Source organism: Beta vulgaris, chromosome 5 (assembly GCF_026745355.1).
Source record: "Beta vulgaris subsp. vulgaris cultivar EL10 chromosome 5, EL10.2, whole genome shotgun sequence".
Classification (NCBI taxonomy): Eukaryota; Viridiplantae; Streptophyta; class Magnoliopsida; order Caryophyllales; family Amaranthaceae; genus Beta; species Beta vulgaris.
The window spans coordinates 8,747,377-8,765,974 of record NC_079206.1 but is presented as its reverse complement, the minus strand read 5'-3'; the positions used below and the strand labels follow the sequence as shown (position 1 = coordinate 8,765,974).

At 36.8% G+C, this 18,598-nt stretch overlaps 1 protein-coding gene across 1 annotated transcript; it reads right to left on the bottom strand.

Moving 5' to 3' along the window:
* Window positions 1-13,985: 13,985 nt before the first annotated feature.
* LOC104892580 (short-chain dehydrogenase TIC 32 B, chloroplastic) lies at window positions 13,986-17,520 on the bottom strand. The gene is made up of 8 exons (XM_010678545.4): window positions 16,975-17,520; window positions 16,526-16,757; window positions 16,269-16,348; window positions 16,001-16,157; window positions 15,310-15,391; window positions 15,109-15,196; window positions 14,939-14,985; window positions 13,986-14,581 (listed from the first exon to the last, which is right to left on the bottom strand). Exons 1-8 carry the CDS (start codon window positions 17,096-17,098, stop codon window positions 14,396-14,398), a joined length of 996 nt encoding a protein of 331 aa, XP_010676847.1. The 5' UTR covers window positions 17,099-17,520; the 3' UTR covers window positions 13,986-14,395.
* Window positions 17,521-18,598: the final 1,078 nt, after the last annotated feature.

Below are 18,598 nucleotides of genomic sequence, written 5' to 3'. Positions count from 1 at the left end.
CGTTAGTTCGTCCACTATGTTTTGGGCCCTGATCATGCCACATGGATATTGGTAAGGGAGATGGTATATGTCTCTGAAATAGGGCTCACCATTACCAATTTCTGCTTTTTATAAGATAACCCAAAGTGGATGACTAGTATGGTGGAAGCTTAGCTTGTTAACTCAGACTCAGGATAAGTGGGTTATACCAAACTTTTTTTTATTCAGAAATTAATTGATCATATACATTTTTTTAAGGGGGAAAGAATCAAATTCATTAATCAAAGAACAAAGTGTCCATAACTATGTAAGGGCTAATCTCGGGTAATAATTTTCCTAAATTTGTTTAACATCTAAAGGAACTAAAAGTCTAAAATCGCAAGGTGATGACAACAACGTTACCATCCCTTTTTAACATGAGATCAAGTCATTGAATTAAACTCACTACAAAGTAATAAAATGTCTTCTAAAACAGAGCCAAGATCCGAGAAGTAAACTATAGGTTTGAAGAGCCTTAAAATAATAGTTTGACAATCAGACTCAAGGATAACATCCTTGTACCCAAACCTTTGTGCTAACTGAATGCCATCAGCATTGCCTTGCCTTTAGGTATCTCCACTGGCCACCGCGCATGAACCCGCCTTATAGCAGTAAACATCACTCGCCCTTCATGATCCCTTCCAAAGAAAGCCTATGTGCCACGTGGCACTCTCCTCACATTTCTAATGCAAATGTTTTATGTCTACATGTACTCCTCGCTTTTTAAAAAATGTATAAGTGCAAGGTATCGAACACGTGACCTTTGAAATGAAAAGTAAGAGCTTAACCATCAATACACTATGACTTTGTTGTCTTACGTTTCAAATAAAATATGATGAAGTCTTGTAATAATTGTAATTAACTAAAAATACTTAAACAAGTACTATATTACATTTCTAATACTCTTATTAAGTAACTTACAAGAGATATGATATCTATTCTCTTACCACAATCCTTTAAGATATTATTTTCAAACTGAAACCTTTCAATTTTTTTACTTATCACGTCGTAACGTGAATTTTTCAATTTTTTAATGGATAAAGAATACGAAAGTAGCAAAATAAATTATGAAATTTTAAAACAATAACATATTTGTTTATTGTAATTGACCCGAGGCATCGCCCGGGATAAAAAAAAACTAGTTAGCTATTTAAATTAATATTACCTCTTTTTGACTTTTTCTTGAAAGTGACATGCTTCTCTTATATAGAAATGTTATAATAAATGACACTAAGCTTAAAACGACAAAAAAAAAAAAATCATAAATATGCGACTAGAAAGCAAGAAAAGACAATTACCTTTTATTATTTCACCCCTTAAATTACATTACTTTGTTGTGGTCCAAATTTTTCTCTCTAGATTCCTTGATTTTCCCTAATTTCTCTATGTATCACTTAGTAAGAAATGGAGGAAGTAATTTGGGAATATTATCTAAACTAATCCCATTACTATATATGAAAGTGATATCTTGCCTTTGTTTAGCGAAAACAAAAGTGAAACCCTAGGCGAAACTAAGAGCCTTTTCTCAGCCGTCAAACCTTAGGGTTCGATGACCGCCTGAGTCGCCTCCGTGCCCTCATGGCGGCCGTCGAGCCCTTCTCCCCCTTTTTATTTTCGGTTCTGCCTCGAAGGTTATAGATCTGATCTCATTGTTGCTCCTCCGTGGCTTTCCCGTGTTTTCGTCATCTTCGCAGCGGAGTTTCCCCTCCCTTGTTTGTTGGTTAGTCCTCCCCACCCCCTGTTTCTTTTCCTTGGTTTATTTTGTCGGTTTTCCACCCTTCTCCCGTAGTTGAGTCGCGTCGGGCTTCCCCTCCCCCTCCCCTAGTTGTGTGTCAGGCTTTCACCACCCCGTCCCTTTTTTTTCGTTTGTTTAGGCCTCCTCTTCCCCTCCCCTCCCCTGTTTTATCTTGTGTATTGGGCCTCCCCCCTTCCCTGGTTGTGCATCGGTTTCCCCCCCCCCTCCCCAGTTTTTCGCTAGTTGGGCATCCCCTTCCCCTCCCCTGTTCATGTTAGTCTGTCGAGTCTCCTTCCCCCTTAGTTGGTCGAGTGTTGTTATCCCCAACCGCCTGGTGGTGGCTATGTTAGCCGGTATTTTCTTAGTTTGGGTGATAAGTCGTGAAACAGTTGTAAGTTGTTTATTTCGAGTTGATAAGGCTGGTAATAGTAGTTGGTTATGGCAATTAATAAACGTTTGCCAGTTGCATAAGAGATGGTGGTGTAATATTATAGTCGTAGAATATGTAGTTCTTTTGGACTCTTTGATGAAGGAACATGTGAATCGAAAGGATGAGAAGTGTGACCGTGGTCGAGGCGATGATCAGTATTTATGGATCAGATATGTGTTTTTCGGTTTCCAAAGCCGGAGGTGTTTTTGAGAGCTCACAATGTTTAGTTCTTATTTTAACTTGGCAATGATCTTAATGGTCGTCATTGCCATGAAAAATTCAAATCTGCAGGTGGCACCCCAGTTACATCTGGTGGATTTCAGTACACCCCATTTCTCCTACCTAAAGGAGAAACCTCAAATATCCTCGAGAGAGAGTCATGAGTCATCTAGGAATGTGACTCTTTAACAGATGATGAGCCAAGAATCCCAAGCGATAGATGCTCGTTAGGATTGCTCACTGTTCGTTGTTCGTTGTCCGGATTGTGATCGACATTTGCTTCTCGTACCACTTCCACCAGTCTTCATATTTTTGACTCCACTATCACAATCATCGACCAATGACTCCTTACTTAATATGCAACTCTCTATCAATTTTATTTGTTTAGGTTTTTTAGGGCATGTACGAGCTACTAAAGCTCCTTTAGGTGTTTTTTTGTTTTATGTTTGATGGTACTAAAAATAGATTGTAATTTATTGTTTAATTAATTATCGAAATCAATTTCATAGTTGGAAGGTGAGAATTTAACCCTTAATTCTTATTTCTCTTGATGGATTATAATATAACTATCAATATGTTAATACACAAATCCACATTGAAATTCACAAACACAAAAAGGAACAATCTAGCTTTTTCTAAGGTAAGGTTCGTTCGTAGTGGAGACGTCAAATCTTGCAAAAAAGCAACAAATCATTTCACGACAACCATAAACGTTGGTTCCTCTTGGTTCCTGCACATAAGGGGCTCTAATTTGGACTGTTTTGAAGTTTGAATGTTCCATCATCTCTCAGACTTCTTTATCATATCTGAGTTTATGCCTTGTTTTTATCAACCATGCTTCTTTCCAGCAGCAATGCCCTGTCAATTTTTGCCTTACCAAAACACATTGCTAACACTTTGTACGAGTGAAGCAGGTTAGCCAGGTGAAGGGCAAATTGCTACCTCAGAACAAAAGGAAAACGGGTTATTGATGGGCCAGCCCAAATGGCACGTGAACCTAGTCTGGGGGAATGTTTGATAGGTTTGTTTTAGAGAGCCATAGGGGTAAGGTGATGACAATCGTCCCAACAATTTTTGAGATCGGAAGGAAAGCTCTAACCAATTTTTAGTGTAAAAAGTAGAAATTTACCATCTTTGATGGTCACAAATTTTACGAGTTACAATTAATTAACCTCGTCATGGAAATATACAAATTCTATAATGGCTACAATAATTTTATAGTCATCGTAAACTTTTAATCAATAACATTTGTTTTTCTTTTAAATCATTTCGTAGACTGTAGTCATTGTAAACTTGTAATCAAAACCACTTATCTTTCCTATTAAATCACAATCCTTCATTTAGTAGACATGATAATCAATAAAAAATAATCTTTGCAATGACAGATGGTGGAAAAAAGAAAATCATCATTCTCAATTTTTTGGAGTTATAATTCATTTTAGGGTCTAAAGTTGATTTCTTTGTAATTTTGGAGACTCAATTTTTAAATTTTTATTTTGGAGACTCAATTCTTTTTTCATATTTTTGGCCCAAAATACACTTTAATATTTTTGATAAACTTAATTATATTATGACTAATTAAAAATGATTTGGCAAATACAAAATATATTGGTCGGAGACTAACTTAAAGTTATACAACAGTTGTTATTGCTTATAGACCCGAACATGAGTGTTTTAATTTATGAACATGATGAAGCTTAGGTGAAACTGGACCGATCAATGTTGAAGAACCAATGGATATTGGCTAAGTCAATCACCTATTTTTCTATATTTTTGCGTATTCACCTAGATTTATTTACAAATTTTGATAAAAGGATACATATTTATGCACTCTACTAGCCCATGCTTCGTTCAAATTCATTTAGCAATTACGCATGTTAACAAAATAAACAAAAATCCTAAGCAAGAAGATTATCGGTTTGACATACAAAAAGCTCGCTAGCCAAAAAATATATAATCAATTATACATGATTTTGACCTTGAATCGGCAAAAATCCATAAACAATTTTGTTTTTTGTGCAACAATTTATTTAGAAAACAGCAACAAAAATGAGCATTATTGTTCTTAGATTATCACGATACCAGCTCGATTGATTTAAAGATTTTCGTGGAGTGAGTCAAAGTCATGACTTTTTAAGTGTGATAAAACTTAAAAGATAACATTGATTAGATGAACATGATATGTAGTCTAAAACATTATTTTTTTCATAAAAAAATTGTATATTTTTGAAAAACTAATGAAGTCTCATAAATAATTTTTAATACATTTGATTTTTTATTTTATTTTGGAGGTATAAATATTTAAAAGGTTGTTTTGAATTGATGAGTCTCTTAAATCAAAACTTTACATGAAAGTTAAGTCTCATAAACAAAACTTTCAAAGTTGAGAGTATGGGGGAGATAGGGATCCACCGATCCATACTCCCAAGCACAAGCACAATTTTTTGTTTGACATTTAGGAGTTAGGTGCTTGATTGAGAGTATGGGGGAAGATAAAGATGCATACTCTCGAGCACAACAATTGGAAAGATTCGAATCCAAAACTTCTAGAATAGAAGGTAAGATTCTTGTCAAATACTCCATCCGCTTCATAATATAAGGCACGCACAATATTCGAGGTCGAACTTTGATCGTTAATTACTCTCAATTTATGTTGATAGAAAATTTTAAAAAATAATATTATTATAGTATTTTTCAAGACGAATCTAACGGTATAATTTTTATTTATTGTAATTGAGAGATATTTGTGGTCAAAGTAAATTTTCATAATGCGTAAATGTCTTATATTTTGAAACAGACGGAGTACTTCTTGATATCATGTGCGATGCTATTAGCCTATTAGTAGGTGTACATGATAACAGAGAAAAAACAAGTGTAACAGTTTTAGTAGGAGATTGGGTTTATAGTCGTACAGACTAGAGAAAATTGGGCCGCAAGTTCAACACTAGCTAGGGACCGTGTATACTCCTGTGACATTAAATTTCTTGGGGAAAGAAGCTAGTGTTTATTCCATTGACATTTTGACAATATCATCCTGTCGGTGAAAAAACATTGACCATATAACCAAAATGAAGAAGGAAATTAGAGCCTACGAAAATTGAATAGGAGTTCTATAACGTAGGAATAGAATAATTAACTAAGGTAAATCAAGAAATTGGATTTAAGGTCAACATGTATGAGATATTGAAACCAAAGAATATCGATTATGATGCTAAGTCTATCAGATTTGGAACAAAACATCTACTAGACTACTAGTAATATATTCTATACAATTAGTTGTCACCACGCACAACTCAATAAATTGATCCTATAACTAATTTTATCAATAATCAATATGAGTTGTCTTAAAAACCGTACAATACCTCAATAAGTCAAAGATACATGTGGAAAATGATCATCAAATTATGGCTAACGACAAAGAGAAACTTGCTTAGTAGCTTGCATATATAGTTGCATGTCTTTTTCTAAAAGTACCAAAAGATGCGCTTTCGCAAATTGGTCCATCACCTATGTCACCTATCTATATCTACATGTCCTATGCTCTTAATTCATATAGGGCAAGCTATATGTCCTATGCTCTTAATTCATATAGGGTAAGCTATATGTGGGTAGTACAAGTACTAGTGATTATGACTTGAGGAGCAAGATAGAGTTTCCCTAGAGAGGAGAATCCTTCCTCCATATTATGACTAGTTAAGGCATGATAGTGACAATTAAACATATCAACAATTTTAGGTCATTGGTGTTTTTTCTCCACAACTTTGAAGGACGTGGCATTTGATAGTGTGTATAATCTCTTTTGTTTAAGCCTAGCTAGAGGTAGATTGGTCATGAGTGGTTTGGATCGGGTTGGATTGGGCCAGGGTTCCAGATGGGATGGAAAGGTCCTTGGGCCTATTGTGGACGTAAAGAAGGATAAGGTTGATCAAGGGTTTTGAGTACTTCTTTTGTCAAGCCAAGTGTAATGAACCAACCTAGGGAGGGGGTACTTTTGCTTAGAGGTGATCATGGGCTGGGTTCGGGCCGGGCCGCGGCAAAAAAAATTTGCCCATCGACCGGGCCGAATTTTGTGACCAAAGCCTGCTATTTCGGGCCTAAATTAGCGGGCTTATGCGGGCCAAAACGGGTCGGACCAAAAAAATAGACTAAAAAGTCATTTTTGACTTGCCCAAAGCCCGCCTAAAGCAAAAAAAAAACCGGGCCAGGCCCGAACGCAGGCCGAAAAAATCTGCCCAAAAACGGGTTGGGCCAGCGGGCCGGGCCAAAATGATCACCTCTACTTTTGGTACTGCATAATTAGTTATAGCTTGAGAAATAAGTTAGAAGGTTAGAAGGGAAGAAACTCTATAAAGAGAGGAAATTAGGGAAAAAGAATATTGAATATTGAGTAGTATTTTGGATGAACTTTTAAGAGTTCTTTTGGGAGAGAGCAAGCCTCTCGAAAGCTTGTAATCACTATCCTTATCTTACTGTTTTTTTAGAAAATTATCAATCAAGTTCCATATAAATCCATAATCTTCTTCTTTAATTTGTCCTAAAGATGTCAGTTCATCAGAAATGGTATCAAAGCCAAACCTCGGAGTGGTGGCTTGGAACCAACCAGCTGTGACCAACGTGGTCGTGACCAACGAGAACGTTGGTCCGTATTTGGGGACGAATGTTATTGACTGATCCCAGGAAAAGGATCCTACATCGACCGTACGGGAGGCTGGTGTGTGGTTTATATAGGACAATGGCCTCTCCTCCTCTTGAGCTAGCTTTTGGGAAGTGCAATCCTGTTGTTTTATAACACTAAGGCGGGGTACTAAGATGGTTTCAGAGTCTAGGTCGTTGGAGAAATTTTATTTAGGTTAAGATTAGATAGATCAAGGCGGGTTGGGGTTGGTTCGGCCCAATGGTCTGGCCACTCCCACTTCTAGCTAGAGTGTAGAATGATTTTTTGCTAATTTCCACTTATAAGACAATGCATGCATATGCATACCTAAAGTTAGGGGAGAAGCATATGAGGGGTCTAAATAAAAGAAAATTAGGAATTCTAGTAAAGTGCCCCCTCACAATGTAATCAATAATAAGGAAGTATACTTGGCCCTCCTCCTTAACCAAGTCTAGCTTCGCCTCTACCTAAAGTAACTTTTGTAATCATGTGATAATAATCATGTTCATTTTGTATTGAGTCAAATTGGGTTGGATGCAGTTATCATTGCTCGATCAAGAATGCTCTTCCAAAACTATGTGAGAATAATAGATTTCCTCATTAATAGCCGCATTTTTCAGCAAATATAAGGGAAATGCGTTGTATTGCTCTATCTGGTTCATTGTAGTTTCTTCGAAGACGAATCGTTAACCTTGTTTAATTGTATCTTGTTTTTCTTTAATATCTATTGTAGGTGTCGTTTGTCTTCAATTAATGAAATTTCTCTTTAAAAAAAAACTCCTCATGTATATAGGTCAAGAGTGAGAAATGTGTTCATTATCTAAAAATTAAGTTTAAAGGTGTTAAAAACATTACTCTTTTTATTGTTGAAAAGATGCAGCCTCACAGTGCTCACAATGTTCCTAATCACAGAATATAATTCGCTCCCATGTTCTCCTGTCCTTGTTGCTTTATCAGTTTTAGCATTATTAGCATTTTGTCTCCTAGTGTCCATGATCATGTATTTTGTCCGGTTGTATGAGTCATGATCTCTCCTTCCTAGGTTGATACTATATATATATCACCTAGGTCAGGCTGTAGCTTTTTGAGCCGTTTTGAATGAAGTGAAAGGAGACAGTATATGGTGAGCTAAAATTCTGCAGAATTGATCCATATTTTCATGGTATCAGAGCTGAGGTTAATTTCTGCAAGAATCAGCACCTACCTTTCCTAAGGTCTCTTTTCTTTCTTTCTTTCCTTTTTCTCCCTTCTCTTCCTTTCATCAGCTCTTCAATGGCAAAGCTATCAGACATACAAAACCCCCTGTATCTTCATCCTTCTGATAACCAGAACACCATTGCAATCAGCAAGCTGAGTGGTTCAAACAATTACAGAGAGTGGAGAAGGTCCATGGAAATTGTCCTGGCCTCAAAAAGGAAGCTTGGGTTGTAACTGGAGCTGTGGCTAGAGATGCAACTGATGCAGAAAAGGGAGAACAATGGGACACATGTAATCACATGGTGATCTCTTGGATTATGGCTTCAGTAAGTGATTCCATTAAGAGATCTATACTCTTTATGAATACTGCTAGAGAGATCTGGGCTCATCTGGAAGTGAGATTTTCTCAGACCAATGGAGCAAGGAAATATAAGCTCAATAGAGATGTCTATGAGTTTAAGCAGAATGGGCAAGGAATTGCTGATTACTACACTGGCATAAAGGGAATATGGGAAGAGATTGAGGGATTGAACCTTCTTCCAGCCATAACCACAATGACCACTGAAGTTAATGCCTTTGTAGAAGCCTTGAACAGGCAAAAGGAAGAACTACAGCTCTTCCAATTCCTGAATGGATTGGATGAAGACTATTCTGCCCAAAGAAGCCAAATCCTGCTTCAATCCCCTCTTCCTAGTGTGGAAATAGCTTGTGGAATGCTGCAGCAAGAGGAGTCTCAGCGAGATACTCTGAAGATGGTGAAGAGTGAGATGGAACCAATTGCTATGTACAGCAAAGGGCAAGAAAATGGTTGCACAGTGTGTGGAAGAAAGAATCATGCTGCTGAAAGCTGCTGGAGAGTGATTGGATTTCCAAAAACACATCCAAAATACAAGAAGCAACTGGGGAAGAGCAGGGAAAAAGAAGGTGGAACTTTTGTGAGGGGATTTCAAAGGAACAAAATGGCTGCAAATGCTCAAACTCAGGAAGAAAGTGTCTCTAACTGCTGTCAACTGGAGAAACTTCTGAAGTTGATCCCCTCGAGACCTCAAGCTCAAAATCTGCAAAACCTGGTATGACACTGAGGAAGAAATAGACATGAACAGCTTTGCAGGTATGATGTCTTGTCACAATACCTCTAGTTATACAAAGGGGTGGATAGTGGACTCTGGAGCCTCGGACCACATGGTGGCTGAGTTTGATAAACTTGAGAACCCTAGGGAATTCTCAACTCACACTAAAATAAACCTACCTAATGGTAATACAGCCAAGATAACACATGTGGGGAATGTGAAGCTTGGAAACAACATAACCTTGAAAAATGTGATGTTTGTACCTGAATTTAAACATAACCTCATGTCAGTGAACAAGCTAATCAAAGATAATGATTGTGGAGTGAAGTTTCTGTCTGAAATGTGTTAATTCAGGACTGTGCAACTCAGAAAACTAGAGCTGTGGGAAGAGCTCACCAGGGTCTGTACTATCTTGAAGAGAGCAATGCTGGCAAGGAGTGTGAGAAGCAAGGATTTGTGAACAAAGAAAAGACAAGTATGTCTGTAAACAGTAGCAAATGTAGTGTTGAAAACAATGATAATGGTTTGAAAGTGTGTAACCTTTGGCACAATAGACTTGGGCATGCTCCCATGGAAAAGATACACAAAACTGGATGTTTACCTGTTGCTTGTTATGATAAAACTGCTGTGTGCTTAACTTGTCCTATGGCCAGATTTACAAAACTTCCTTATTACAGTAGTAAATCATGTGCTAGCTCCAAGTTTGAGTTGATACACTTGGATATTTGGGGCCCTTACAGGGTAGAAACAAAGGGAAATACAGGTACTTCCTTACTATATGGATGACCACTCCAGGGCCACTTGGTTCAACTCCTAAGGGCTAAATCTGATGCTTACCTGGCTATAAGAAGGTTTGTGTTATTTGTTAAAACTCAATTCAATGCTATTGTGAAAGCCATAAGATCTGACAATGCATTGGAATTCAGTGATGGTGAGTGTTTGAAATTTTTTGGAGATTTGGGAATCAATCACCAAACCTCTTGTGTGGACAGGCCACAACAGAATGGTCGTGTAGAAAGGAGGCACAGGAATGTGCTAGAAATGGCTAGAGCATTGAGATTTCAGGCAGGGCTTCCATTGAGTTTTTGGGGACATTGTGTGTTGACTGCAACCTATATAATCAATAGGCTGCCATCTGCTGCTATAGGACACCTCACTCCATATGAGAGAATTTATAACAGGAAACCTGATTACTCTAATATGAGGGCATTTGGGTGTCTTGCCATAGCCTACAACCCTAAACTGAATCATGACAAATTCCAACCCAGGGGTCTTCCCTGCATATTTTTAGGCTATCCTCATGGACAAAAAGGATACACAGTGATGAGTCTAACCACTAGTCACACCTTTGTCACCAGGGATGTCAAATTTCATGAGGATGTGTACCCTTACAACAAACAAAGTTCTTACACACCTCTCAGGGAACCTCTACCAATTCCTATGCCTCAAAACACACCTACCACAAACACCTACCCTACCTCTGTTGCCTATGAGTCTGATGAAGTAGCAGCTGATAGTGAACCTGAACCTATTGTTAGGACACCCCCAAATTCTCCTAGCCCTTCTCAAACCTCACCTACTCAGCCATTAACTTCACATGCCTCACCTCCACCTCTTAGAAAAACTACAAGAACTAAAAGACTTCCCACATGGCTCACTGATTATGAGCACACTCTGACATCCCCAGAAAACATTTCTCAACCAGAACATGTCACCAACCTGGTCACTACTCCTGTTCAACCTCAATTTCATGCCTTCCTGTCTCAAGTCACTCACCATCAAGACCCCGTTCACTTTAAAGATGCAGTTCAACACCTGCCTTGGGTTCATGCAATGAATGAAGAAATCAATGCTCTAGAACAAAACCACACCTGGCAGCTTCAATACTTACCCCCTGGAAAGAAGGCTATTGGGTGTAAGTGGTTATACAAAACCAAGTTTACTCCCACTGGTGAAGTAGACAGACACAAGGCTCGTCTTGTGATTTTGGGTTGCAAACAAGCCTATGGCATAGACTACAGTGAGACCTTTGCACCTGTAGCAAAAATGACCACTGTTAGGTCATTACTGGCTGTTGCTGCTATGGAAGGATGGGAGGTGTTCCAAATGGATGTAAAGAACGCATTTTTACATGGTGACTTAGCAGAAGATGTCTATATGACACTGCCACCAGGCTACACTGGCTGGAACAGTCATATTACCTTGCACCAATCAGCAGCCAAACCAGTGTCAAACTCACTAGTGTGTAAACTTCAAAAGTCCCTTTATGGGCTGAAACAGGCGCCCAGGCAATGGTTTGCCAAGTTGTCCACTGCCCTGAAACTCTTTGGCTTCACTCAGTCTAAGACTGATTACTCATTGTTCACTCAAGTCACAGACACCTCATTCTTGTCTGTCCTTGTCTATGTGGATGACCTCTTAATTGCTGGTAACAATCAGTCTCTCATCTTCTCTCTCAAAACCTTCCTGTCCTCTAACTTTCACATGAAAGACATGGGAAACATCAGTTACTTTCTGGGGCTTGAAGTGGACAGGTCTAAGCAAGGTTTCTTTCTTTCCCAAAGAAAGTATACTCAGGACCTTATCAAAGAGTTCAATATGACCAAATCAAAACCTGTTAAACTTCCTCTTGAATCTCATATCAAACTCACTCCTGAACTGGGGGACCCCTTACCCAATCCAGTTGAATATCAAAGGCTCATTGGTCGCCTTATCTATCTCACAATTACTAGACCTGACATCTCCTATGCTGTGCACACTCTCAGCCAATTCATGAACAAACCCACTACCACACATATGCAGGCTGCCAAGCGAGTCTTGAGGTACTTAAGTTCATGTCCTGGACAAGGTATTCTCCTTGCCTCCAACTCAGCTGCCACACTCACTGCCTACACAGACAGTGACTGGGCAGGCTGTCCTATGTCTCGCAAATCAACAACTGGTTTTTGCGTTTTGCTAGGCGCATCTCCTCTCTCCTGGAAATCCAAAAAGCAACAAGTAGTTGCTAGATCCTCAGCTGAAGCTGAGTACCGTGCCATGGCACTAACAACTTGTGAAGTTACCTGGGTCACTCAGCTCCTCAAAGACCTCAATCTCACAAAATTGGGTCCTGCTATTCTGAAATGTGACAACAAGGCTGCCCTTTCCATAGCAGCAAATCCGGTTCATCATGAGAGAACCAAACACGTTGAACTGGATTGTCACTTCATCAGGGAAAAGATCTCTAGTGGCGCTATTGATCCTCAATACATACCATCTCAAGATCAGGTAGCTGACCTCTTCACCAAGCCTATGACCACTGCTCAACATGCCTCATTGCTTCCCAAACTAGGCGTTCTTCCCATCACACCAAGTTTGCGGGGGAGTGTTGAAAAGATGCAGCCTCACAGTGCTCACAATGTTCCTAATCACAGAATATAATTCGCTCCCATGTTCTCCTGTCCTTGTTGCTTTATCAGTTTTAGCATTATTAGCATTTTGTCTCCTAGTGTCCATGATCATGTATTTTGTCCGGTTGTATGAGTCATGATCTCTCCTTCCTAGGTTGATACTATATATATATCACCTAGGTCAGGCTGTAGCTTTTTGAGCCGTTTTGAATGAAGTGAAAGGAGACAGTATATGGTGAGCTAAAATTCTGCAGAATTGATCCATATTTTCATTTATCCCCTTCTCTATTCTTCATTATTTTTCTGCAAGTCGATTTAGCACTTCCTAAAATTTGATTAGTGCTATTGAATTTGTTAACCTCAACATTAGTAAGGAGAACTCTAATGGTAGGCAAACTTATGGCTTCTTGGAGCTTGGAGCTGCCATGTAAGCTTTGAAGCAATTATCAAGATACTAACGAGTTGCTAATAAACTCTATTCGTCATAGTTGGAAAGTTTCATGGGAGATCAACTCGTTGATTATGGATTCGGGGGAGGATCTGAAGTGTCTGCAAGAGATCTCCATTGTCCATTGTTTTAGGGAGCTAGGCCAACCAAGCTGCGAATTTTATGGCGCATAGAGGTCATGATCAGACGACCTCACTTCTTTATTGGTTTTCCTCCTCTAATGTTTTGTTTTCTTCTATTATCCACAATGACGTAGTAGGCTGGTCTTATCATCGAGGCCAAGTTTAGCGTTTTTCTCCTTATAAAAAATAAGCAAATAAATAAAAATAAACAAGTACAGACAAATATTCAATGTTTGCTGGCAGAGGGAAATATGAGGAGATGAGTATGAGAGTTAAGAGAGAATTATAAGTAACTTGGATGAAGGAATCGGACAAAAGAGTCTAAAATAGAGAGACAACATGTAATTTTAAGACGATATATTTATGGAAAAACCTTACATGATCAAATGGAGTCACAAAGTTACAATAATTATTCTGAGACGGATATACCTTTGTTTTAATATGGGTGACTTTAGTGACTCACAATTAATTATTGTAGACTAATATATCTCCATTTTCCTACAATTAAACCATTTTGTTTCTTTACTTTATTTCCCTAGCTAATAATCAATTTTGTTCATGATAGCAATGCAAGGACATTGACCAAATTATATAATTGCCATCAAAAAGGACGGAATACATACTAATCGAGCACATAAACAACATAGAAAGGCAAATTACAGTACACCAAATTAAGCAAATTAAAGCAAAGGCCCACAAAATATATGATTTCTATATCATACTAATATAGTATTAATAATATAGTTCTCAAAAGAACTTTAACGTACAATAACAATTTTCTGTGCTACAACTGCTTTATAGAAGTATATGAAGCTGGATCGAAGGAAGGATGCTTTGTAATTACAAGGTACTACTTTTTATAATCATCAACTATCTCTCCATTAATTAATTAATTAACATATAGAACTATTTGCTTACAACTCCACTTCTAACTACAACTACTCCTGGTAAATATATATTTTTAAACGACAAAAGTACACTAACACACGTATAGTATTATATATATAATATATATATCTTAAACTAATCAAACATTTTCTAATCTAGTAGTATATAATTTACATGGGTTTTTAATTAATTAACTAATAATAATAATATTAATAATAGTTATATCTATAGAACAAAAGTTGATTTAGGAGTCTCAGATGATAGAATTTCAGAAGCAATCCAGAGTCTTTCGGCCTCAAAAGAGTTGGACCCAGATTTTGACGGGGACGCTTCGTTACAATCGGAGAAATATTTTCCTGAAACATTTTCAAGTCTCGAATGTGTTGCAACGTAACATGTGGTTGCAGCTGCCTGTACAAATGAACATAATAAAATACTGATAAGTAAATTTTAGACTATATACTTCCTTCGTTTCATATTACTGTCTACACTTCTCAATTTACGGACTTCTAAGTAATTTTTGGAGAAGAAAGAAGTAGAAAGTAAAAAGAAAAGGGACCGATGTGACTCATGTGAGAGAAGAGAGATAGAGAGAGTTTATTGCCGGGAGTGTAGCAACAAGTAAAGTGAAACTTCCCACAATGAAAAGTGTAACGAGTATTATGAAAAGGAGGTAGTAACTTTCAATAGATGTATGATATAATATCACCAACAATTTATCGTCTAACATAATCTTACAGAAGAAACAGAAAAGAAGGTTTTATGTACCTGAGGAATAGTTTTCAAGAGCTTTGAGGCCAAAAAGAACACCAAATCTGCAAAGACGTACATACATACATACACTATTAATTAAGTAATAATACTCCATATATATATGTGCTAATTATTAACAAAAACAAAGCTATAGATTAATGTAGAATAAGATTAACAAATATTACCTGTGACAAGACCTTCACGATCTCTAGTAAGTCTAGTTCTCACAATTCCAGGATGAACACAGTTTACTGTAACATTTGCCTTCATTTGCTGCATAAATATAGTAATATTAATCAATACTAGAAATCTAGAATCAACCTAATCCAACAAATTAACATTAGAAGCTTATAAAAATCAATCACAAAGCATGAAACATAACGTACTTTGAGTTTGTGAGCAAGCTCTTTGGTATGAAGTACGTTGGCCAGCTTAGATAAAGCGTATGCACGTGTAGCATCATATTGACTGTAATACAAACCCAAAGAAATGAACAAAGACATTAATTTTTTATCCAACCAACATTACTAATCCAAACCAAGGATGTCTTGGCCTAGTGGTCAAGATTGAGGTGTTGTGTGAACGATGGGTTATATGTTCGATTCCCCTTCCCCTTCTTTGTACTTTATACTGCCTTCATGACTCATGGATTAAAAAAAAAACTAATCCAAAAAATATTGGATAAATTTACAAAAGCAATCCTAATTATGGAATATGGATAGGCTTTCCATAATAATCTAGATCATTATTCCTATAGTAGACGATTTATATTCAAAATAGTTTCAAGTGGAGGTAACTAGCTTACTTAACCGATTAATTATTGTTCTTCAACCCTTTTCGATTCTCCCACCTTCTCGAGTTTGATACATCATCATTATAAAATAATTCATTAATATTTCGAGAGCTTCAGTTGAAATTATTCATGTAAATTTTTTCATATATATAAATTTTATCCAACCAATAGAAAACTAGTGCTACATATATGAATCTTGGTCAAACCTTTTAATCAAAAATTATAGTAAAAAATAATGAAAGAAGAAAAAAAAAAAAAAAGGTGGAAAAATCGAAGGAGATTACCTTTTGTTTTTAGTGATGAGCTCGAGGTAAGGAATCATATCGCCGGTAAACCAGCTGTGAATACTGGATGACACGTTCACAATTCTCCCTTGGATTCCTGTTTCTTCCGCCGTTTCCACCATTTTTTTCACTAACAATTTCGTTAACAGAAAATGACCTGGGAAAATTAATTTAAATTAAAATATAATCAAATAATAATTAAACAACGACTTAATTTAAAAGTTTTATTTCAATCTGTACATCACATGCAATATAATTTTTCTCTTACCTAAATAATTAGTCGCGAAGGTCATCTCTATACCGTCCTCTGAGATTCCATGTCCATGCGAAAATTTCCCCGCATTATTTCTGTTGATAATTATTATACACAAGTCAATATTTTTATCATTTTTTGATTAGGAAAGATAATTCGTCCGAACACCAGTTCAAAGGCAGGATACTCTAATAAGCTACCACCTCTTTTTTTGCCGAATATTGTATTTTAACATAGTAATAAAATATGTAAAATGGGATCTTGATTCTTACATGAGGAGATTAAGAGGTAAATGAAGAGATTCGAACTCGCGAACAAAGTTTCTGACGGAGGATAAAGAGCTAAGATCAAGTGACATGACGAACACCTGAGCTTCAGGACAGTCGGCTAAAACTCGAGCCTTGGTATCTTCAGCGGCTTTATAGGTTCGAGCCGGGAGTATGAGCCGTGCGCCGCGCTTAGCCAGTACTCGAGCCGTTTCTGCTCCTATCCCCGACGTCGCACCTTTTATATATGGACCACATACATACACCAAGCAAAACAAAATCAAAAGAAGAAGCGTGGAATTTAAGCTTTAATCATTGTCTAATGATATAATTTACTATACTATAATCATGCGTTAATGATGAAGTCTATAATGCATGGTATTATATTGACACTTATTTAGTTATTATTAACAAGCTAGACAAAAGTTTTATATTTGATGTAGATTTATATGTACCAGTAATGATGGCGGTGATATTGCTTAGATCACGGCAGTTCTCAGTGACATCTTCGGCTGTTGATTTTGAGCCGTAGCCGCTTGCTCCGGCTGCGCCGATCAAGTATTTGATTGCCTCCAACATCCTTTTTCTTTTTCGAAATTTGTTCGAGTAAAGGAGTCGTTCTAACTTAACTAGACGAATGTGACTAGGGTCGAATTCGAATTCGGATTAGTTAGAGTCTAGTAGAATCGGATAGTAAAATGTAAAAATGGGGTGGTTCTGTCACCAACTACTTGCGTTAATTCGTTGACGTAGATAGACTAGTGTATAAACTTTTGTAGTAAGTAAAAAAGAAAAAAACACTAGTGAGGGGAAATCAGTAAATAGAAGAAGCAGGTTTTTTGTCAGGGAGAGTTGACAAAAGAAATTAGCCGCTATTGCATTTAAGATAGAAAAGAAGCAAAAGTTGATGAAGAGAGAGAAAGAGAAAAAGAGAAGTTTGATGAAGAGAGAGAAAGTAAGTTGATGGTTAAAGATGGTGGGAATGGGAAAGTTGAGGAGTGGAAGAAGGGATTTTATAATGGTACTTTGCTGTTGGGTGGTGTGGGGGAATCAAAATTTTAGAGAGAGAAAGAGGTAGAGAGAGAAAGGGGATTACATATTTGTCATGGATTGATGAGGATAAAAAATGTTGCATGATTGGTTATTATTGTTTGATTATAGTGGGGTGAGTAAATTAACTAAAGATTAATGAATTTTTAAGTTTTTTTTACTGTTTTCAAGAAGGAATTTTATATTTCTTTTAACCAATTTGACTGAGGAATTTATCAACTAGGGGAATTTTATATGTATTTAAGTTAATTGATCTCTGTTTAATGCTTTACTTCGTGTGGGAATAATGTTTTGTTTTTTAGAAGGTTCTGGTACAAATAATGTATCATATTGTATGTTAGAAAACTCTATCAAACTAATTAACGAAAAAAACTACTCAGGTTCTTTGAATTTATTCACTGTTGATTCAGCCAGTTATTGTTGCATGATTATAAATTATTGTTTCTACTGTTTAGATCGAAGATAGATACAGTCCTCGTGTGGTTTGTTGGATATTTTTGCACTCCTAGTTTGATTATGTTGATATGTTTTCCCATCTCTAAAAAAACAAAAACAAAAAATTGATTTTCCCCTTAAATGGAGAAATCCCTTATGATTCCCAAATTGAATTCTATGGTAATACTATGTATATCATGTTTAATCTTAAACTGTGTAATCAGTCTAGATATTGCAGATTTTAGTTGTTTTCAGGAATATTGTGTTTTTTAATTTTTGAAGGTAACTTGATTAGTACTATGTGAATAAGATCACAACAGTCAATTATAATGGAGGTCAAAATAGAGAGCGTGTGTTATTTTGATACATAATTCATATATTTTTAATTAGTTTCTATTTTTTTCAAGATATTGGAACATTTTACATTTACCATTATCAAAATATAAGCAAAATACTCGTTCATGTTGGAATTAAGTCAAAAAGAAGTTCTAAGAAAAATTGGTAATAGCATGGGAGTTTTCGTCTCTGCAAATCAGAGAGCCATTGGAAGAAATCAAATGCGATTCGCAAAACTCCTAATTATGGTGGATGCTT